The sequence below is a fragment of the Egretta garzetta genome, unplaced genomic scaffold (genome assembly GCF_000687185.1).
Source record: "Egretta garzetta isolate BGI_Z169 unplaced genomic scaffold, ASM68718v1 scaffold124, whole genome shotgun sequence".
Lineage (NCBI taxonomy): Eukaryota > Metazoa > Chordata > Aves > Pelecaniformes > Ardeidae > Egretta > Egretta garzetta.
Genome location: NW_009259423.1, coordinates 159964 through 167281, shown reverse-complemented (window position 1 = coordinate 167281; position 7318 = coordinate 159964). Strand labels below are relative to the sequence as shown.

The window sequence follows — 7318 nt, the reverse complement described above, 5'->3', positions numbered from 1 at the left end:
CGCAGAAATGCCTCAGAATAGCTGGGCAGGTCTGAACCGTAGTGATGTCCTGGCCAAGTGATGTCCTCACTCCAAGGCGAGGATTTTTTTTGTGTGGATGGTTTGCATGAAGGTTGTTCACTGCTAATGCACAGTGTATATTTGTGGTTCTCACTGGTAGGGGCCCCCAGGTCAGAGTTGAGGGATGAGGGACAGGTGCTGCACAAACATGGGCTGGGCTTGGGAAAGGAATAAAAAAATAAGGATGATGACAATGTTTCAGCAGAAAAATCTGGCTTTACTTCCTTGTCAGAATGGTTTATTGAGTCTATAAAAGACTTCAGACATGCTCAAATGCATGCAGTTGTGAGAAGCAAAAGAAAATAAAAAAAAAATCACTTCATTTGAGTCATATACAGAAGAGTGTGAAAGCTCCAAATGAGTTAATCTGCAATTACGTCTTACGCTTAGATGGGTTGTCCCCTAGCACTGAGCTTTCCATCCCAAAGTGTACGAGGAAGAGTGAAGAACTCGCCTGTGCCAACGGAAACCTTACTGGATTTGTAAAAGAGGTTAAATGGGAAGGAATCCAGGGTCTTGAAAAGTTTGGAGGGGGGAAGACCTCGTGGCAGTGTCTGTCTCATATAACTCCTCTGTCCCCCAAGAGAACCGAGCGTGGAGTCTGGCCCTAAAATCTTGGTTTTTTCTCTTCTGTAGTGCATAGCGAAGACAATATTACTTTGACATTCAAAGCTGTACGGTCTACTGAGTCGGTGTCTGCTCTCCACAGCACGGTGAACGCTTCTCTGCTCTGTTCCTGTGTGCACACCGTGCAAGGGACGGAGTCACCATGCTGCACATTTCAGATTTGGAACAATGCGAGTTAAACATGTTGGAAAAAGACCACCCCTGGTTGAACAACATCACTTCTAATATTAAACTGTAATGCATTAGGGACTGTTTTCCCATCCTCGTTCCTCTAAACACAGCCAGGTACGGCTCTGAGAAAGCCTCTGCCTACTGCTGCTTGCAATGAAAATTGAAGAAACTCAACAGCACCGGTAGATACATCATTCACTTCAGAGAAACTCAAAGGGACGCTGAGGTTATAAGTACAAAGCGATGACACAGCTAACACCATCCATTGCAAAGGAAAACAGGTTTTGAAGGAGAAAGAGGAACATGGAAGTTCAGGATTATTTTTTCTTTAAGAATTAAAACACGCAGCATTTGCAGGTGACACTGCTGCCACCGTGTCTCCTGGTAGATGCACTCCCCAGAGAAGAACAGCCAGGCTTCCAAGTGGCAAAGTCCCTCCATGGTACAACATCTGCATGTAACGAGGACATGGTCACCGTTGCATTTGCTGCCTTTACTCTCGGCTGGCCAAGTTATTCCCAGCAAGTCACAGCATATGCCGAAATACCCCGTGGCAGGCAGGATGCCCTGATCCAAACGCAATGAAGCCAGGCAAGATGAGGGAGCATTTTTGGTGGGGAGCAAAGCAAGGCTGCAGTGAACCACTTGCACCACTTGCTGCCTGCCAGCCTCGGATGGGCTCAGAAAAGGCTTTCGGCACGAGCCCATTTTAGCTCTGCTTGTGACTACAGCCCTGTACAACCAAATGCTGCATATGCTGGCATCCCGACCATGGGGAACATTGTTCCCAGAGATGCCCATACACCAAGTCACAGCTTGCTCTCTTCAAGAGTTGTTTCTATATGTTTTGTCTTTAACAAGTTCTTAAGATGATGGAGATGCAGTCAGGCAGGTGGGGGTTACTGTCAGATCCCACGTGATGGGTAGGTCTGCCATGTAGGTCAGTTGGGAGACTTCAAACACATGCCCCCAAAACCGAGTTTTGTGGTGTTTGCAAACCTTGAAACCTTTGAGGAGCTCAGTCAGCTCTGCAGATGCAAGAGTGCATGTGCCCATGGAGAGCTGGTGACCTTCCATGGAGCCACACAGCTCACTGAGCAGCAGGCTGGGCTGGAAGACAGCAGGAGCTGGGCCACCCAAATGGAGTGGCATACAAAGGGTCAACCTGGGCCCCAGGGAGAACGGTAGCTCTTCCCAGAGCCAAGCAAGCCATGGTGCAGGATGAGGAAGATGTGCAATTTGTCAGTTACTGGAAAGCCCCATTGCTGCTGCCTTCCCTGTACACACCTTGTGCTACAGGGTCGAGCTACAAGGCTCCTTTCATGGGGACAGGCTCTTGTTTCTTGTGACTTGGGGAGGAAAGAGTTTCCTCACAGAGTATGGAAAAGCCCTGGTTACAATCTCCTCGGTGGTACCACTGTCACACGTAACACATATACCTCCTCCCTTCGTGGCCTCCTGTTGCTGCACAGCTAGAAGAGTTCTCCTCTAAGCCCATGTTTAATCCCTTGCCAGGCCCCATGGGGGTGGTGGTGAACTTGGCCAGGTGGGTGACATGCTGAGCCTGGCTGCTGAGTCCCTGCTAGCAGAGTCCCACCACTCCAGCCTTGTGCCTGGCACTTGGCAAAGACATGGGATCACAGGACGAGTCAGGTTGGGAGGGAGCTCAGGACATCTGTAGACCAACCTTCTCCCCAAAGCAGGGTCAGCTGTCAACTAAGGCTACGTTGCTCAGTGCTTTATCAGATTGGATTTCTACATCCAAAGCCTGAAGATACATGGTTGTCTAACGTCAGCCAAAAAAAAGTGCTTCACCCTTCCCTATTTTCCCATCATAACTGGTCATTGAATTCTTTTGGGTTGGAGGCAGGTGAGAAACCCACCAGTCACTCAAACCTTGCTGCGGTGGTCGCTGTGGGGTGAGCGGTGCAGTAACATCTGAAAGCACATCGGGTCATTGCGTCCTGGGGCCAGGGGCAGAAGTCAATGCCCAGCATTTTTATGCATGGACCCTTCCTGATCTCAGGGAAGGATTTGCAAAGCTGCTTGGGGCTGGTGGCGAGTCCCATTCAGAAAGGGCTACGCAAATCTCAAATCCAAACCCGATCCTGGCTATTCCAGGGAGCGTGCAGCCAAGTGACACACATACTGCCAAGTTACCGTTAGTCAGCTGAGCCACGTTAGGTCTATATTTCTGTTCTTACCGTGTGGCAATGCACGTGATACGGATTAATTTGCTCAGTTATGCTAAATCACATTCACGGAGAGCAGTTACCCCAGCTCAGCTGATGCACAGCAACTTGGCAGGACTCGTTGGTACCAAACCCTAGGTGCAGAAGGGGAGAGGGAGACGATTCACATCTGCGGCCGCACCCACGTCACTGTGCAATCATGAGGCCATACTTGGAGCACAGCAGGCCCCTTTTCTTTTCCCGTTCGGTGAGGAAATTCCTCAGTTTGGTGGTAGGGAAGGTAACTGGTGCTTGCTGCCTGTTGTCCAAGCCTGTCTCCTGGAGCCACGGGCTCTGAAGGCACTCCAAGGCTGATGGCCTTCCCCTAGAACAAAGGTGAGAAGGTCAGTTGGGGATCCATGCTGGGTGAGGAGGCTCCTTGCAAGTGGAGAGAAAGAAGGGGAAATAACCAGGATCAGCACCAACTGCCCTGTTGGGAGAGCAGACACCATCTTACCAGGGATTTGCACACAGCGTGCTCTGGAGAAACGACACCGCTCCCCCAGAGAGGCCCGCGTAGCATCGCGTGAGCTTCACTTTACCCTTCCTGGTCGTTCTCAGAAACTCACAGGCTACGTCGGAGCTGACGGGGTAGTTGGCACTCAACCTGCCTCAGAAGAAGAGAATTGATCAGCATGAAGGGCGCATCGCTCAGGATGCCCCTTCTCGCAGGAATTCCCACCCAGCAGTGAGAGCAGGGTCATGATGATGCACAGAAACATACGCCAAACAAAATGCTGAGGGCCACTGTTCTTCTGTGGGTTTCATGACTTTGACTGCTTTTCCACTTGGCATAATTTGAGTTTTCTTGTTGAACTTGGGGCTTTTCAAATGAGGCTGAGTGAGAAACACCAGCAGCTGCTGTGTTGTAAAAGAGCCTTACTCTGCTTGGAGACATCGCTGGGACTGGGCATCTTTGCATGGTGCAGCCCAGCTCCATACTCCCCATCACACAGACTTCTGCGTCATTGCCAAGGAGAGGGGGCACAACTGAGGTTAACTCTCTGAGTCAATGCATCTACCCTGGTTGACTTTTAAAGCTGCTCATAGGGCAGGGAAAGACAGACTGACTTACATGATGAAGGCTGTGATTCCGATGGACCAGATATCAGTCTGCGGGAGGGCTCCTTGCTCTGTCAGCAGTTCTGGAGCTAGAAAAGCAAACCAGTGTGAGCCGGGCTCCAGCACAAAACCAGTGAGAATTTTTTGTGCTTTTCTAGCTTCCCAAGAGTGAAGAAGAACAAGCTTCTAGTACAGGGAGCTGACTGAGGTCAGACACCCTTGTGTGTCCTGACTGCAATGAAACCTTGAGAGCCCTGGACACATGGATGCCAGCCAGAGGGGTGTTGGCTGTGACCTCTGACTTTGTCCTTATGTGCTCTGCAACCACGCTGGTACTGGAGGACAGCACCTGGGAGACTTTGCTTGCTGGGGTGAGCTGCTGTTGTTTCTCTGTTTACCACAGATTGCATGCAAGTTGAAGTTTGCTGTGGCTGAACTTTGTACTCACCCATGGTTTCAACATAGTCCATGCACTTGTCCATGGTAATAACTTTGTCTTGGGTGTAGAACTGTGCATTGCCAAAATCCAGGAGTTTCAGCAGGTTGGGCTCAGTGATGATCATGTTTTCAGATCTGAGATCCAAGTGCAGGATGCTGTGTGCATGGAGATACTCAGTGGCACCGAGGATCTGCCACAGGTAATCTCGGACCTCCACTTCTGAGTACGATGTCCTAGTAGAAGAAGGGAGATAGAAACCAGAGCTGTCCTACCTGCATGCCCAAGAGCACCATTCTACACCCACTATTGTCCTCCCCTGGATGTCTTAAGACCATGAGGCCCTTGACAGTCAAGAAGAAACAACTCTACTTATTAGCAAGTCTGTTGTATATGGAGAGGCAGGTCCAGACTGTGAGTCAGAAAGAGGTTCAGGAGGCTATAGAGCTGCATGTCAGAGAACGCAATGGTTGTGCAGAAATCAAAATGCAGATTTGATGCCCACCATTCCCTCCCCTTTAATCAGCGGTTTTCAGCAGGTCCATTTTCTGCCATTGTGAGAAACAACGTGGAGGAGAAATGAGGCTTCCTGAGCCACAATAATCTCCTTGTTATGGGAGAGGGGTTTTCATATCAGCTAGTGTAAACTGCTTTCAACAACTCAACTGGGTGTCTCTGAATTGTCCTGACCCCAACTTTATAGGGAACTTTAATCATTTTTTTATGTCACAAGAAGTTGCAGAACAAATGCATCACACAGCCCGTGTGCAATGACAACATGCTGGAACAGATGGAGGAAGGTGGTTCAGTTTGTCAGGGGCAAGCAATAGGTGTTTTGCTCCCTGCACCAGCCCTGACTGGAAAACCCTTCCCTCCTCTTGTTCTTACCGTAACGCCAGAGAGTGGAGCAGCTCTGGTCCCACGCACATCTCCTGGATCAACACTAAGTGCCGTGGGCTGACGTAGGCTCCCTTCAGCTGAGCTATGTTTGTGTGATGAAGCTTCCTCAGGACTTGGTACTCGAGGAGCACAGTCTGCTTGTCCTCTTGCCAGTAAGGGATGATTTTAGCAGCTAAAGTCTTGCCACTTACTTTTTCCCTGCACTGTCGGACGATGCTGAAACGCCCCCTGGTACAAAGGAACACAAAGGCAAGTTAAGCTTCTCTGCTACTCCTGGAAGAGCCAAGAGCTTCTGTTCTCTAAAACCATCAGGATCCCATGCTGTGTTTTTCATCCATGCCCAGTGTTGAGTTACTGCATCTATTGTCAGAGTTTGCACACCCTCCTGTGTCTCTAAATTGTACAGTCACTTTGAATTGCAGGAGTGAGAGCTTAACCCCTCCGGAGGAGAGAAGGTGGCTCATTGTATCTCAAGCAAGAGAACTATCCCCTGTAGGCAGCTGCCTCTTTCTGTTGGCAGCACAAGTTGGTGCCTATCTTCTAGGCAGAGAAAGTTGAATCCCAACCCCATGTCTGAAACCCATAGCTGCAAAGGTTGATGCAGCAAGGAGAAGAGCCTTCGTTAGCCCCAGGCCCACTTCACGATATACTCAGGGGCTGTCCCGGTGCCCAGCACAGACCCTTTTGCTCTCCTAGAAAGTCCACACCCGAATCCTACCAAACCAAGATGAAGATGGCTCAGCCAGTGATCTCAGGTGTATACGTATTGCTGTGGAGGCGTTTTCAACAAAACACTGCAACAGTAGGTGAGCAGCGCATATATAGAAGTGACTTTTCCATACTCCAGCCATACGTGGTGTTTCCCTCTGGCTGGTTGAGTGCTCAGTTGGATTCGTTACCTTTTGATCTCTGTTTGGAAGGCGTAGGTCTGGTAGGTTGGGAAAGGCTCGGATGGCGCGATTATTTCGCTCTCTTCTTCAGTAGCAGCTGATGGGACGTTCTGCATTGCAGCATGAAGCTCTGCAGAGAAAACACAATGGGGATTACAGGGGAAAGCACCTCTGTCTGGAAACTGGACCCTCTCTGAGCCACCCGCCGCTATCTATGAACGACGACGAAGGCCACAGCAGAGCTTCCTCTAGAGAAGTCTGCAGGTTGTCTCGAGCTGTGGCACCCAACGCTATGGGAATGCAACAGATTCTGGACCGTCCACCCAGTAATTCCCTGCTGAGGCCGCTCCAGACTATGAGGAGGGTTGTACGTTGCGTGCTATGATATCAAACGTCTCAGCCACTGGTTCTCATCTTCTCGCCTAACAAGTCATCAGGGCATGGTAAGACACTGACAAAGAATTAGAAACTGCTTTTAGTTGGATGTTTCAGGGCAGCAGCTGAAACTTGTTGCTCTGGTCCTGGCATGCAGTTGTGTCCGAGTGCTTCCTGAAATATTAAGGCATCTGTCCTGGTTTCAGCTGGGATAGAGTTAATTTTCTTCATAGTAGCTAGCATAGTGCTGTGTTTTGGATTTAGTACCAGAAGAATGTTGATAACACACTGATGTTTTCAGCTGTTGCCAAGTAGTGCTCAGACTACTCAAGGACTTTTTGAGCTTCTCCTGCTCGGCCAGGTGCATAACAAGCTGGGAGGGAGCACAGCTAGCACAGCTAACCCAAACTGACCAAAGAGCTATTCCATACCATATAACGTCATGCTCGGGGGGGGGTTAGTTAGTTCGGTCGGTCGCTCGCGGCTCGGGGACTGCTTGCGGCTCGGGGACTGCTTGCGGCTCGGGACGGGCTGGGCATCGGTCGGCGGGTGGTGAGCAATTGCAT

The 7318-nt window shown here is 50.0% G+C and overlaps 1 protein-coding gene across 1 annotated transcript in view; it reads right to left on the bottom strand.

The window, feature by feature from the left end:
- Positions 1–3236: 3236 nt before the first annotated feature.
- OBSCN (obscurin, cytoskeletal calmodulin and titin-interacting RhoGEF) overlaps positions 3237–7318 on the bottom strand; it is a gene marked incomplete at its 5' end in the record, with an annotated part of 163633 nt that continues 159551 nt past the window's right edge. The window contains 6 exon segments of the mRNA XM_035892522.1: positions 3237–3414; positions 3547–3696; positions 4165–4240; positions 4600–4823; positions 5476–5715; positions 6387–6507. Coding sequence (XP_035748415.1) covers positions 3237–3414; positions 3547–3696; positions 4165–4240; positions 4600–4823; positions 5476–5715; positions 6387–6507 — 989 coding nt within the window.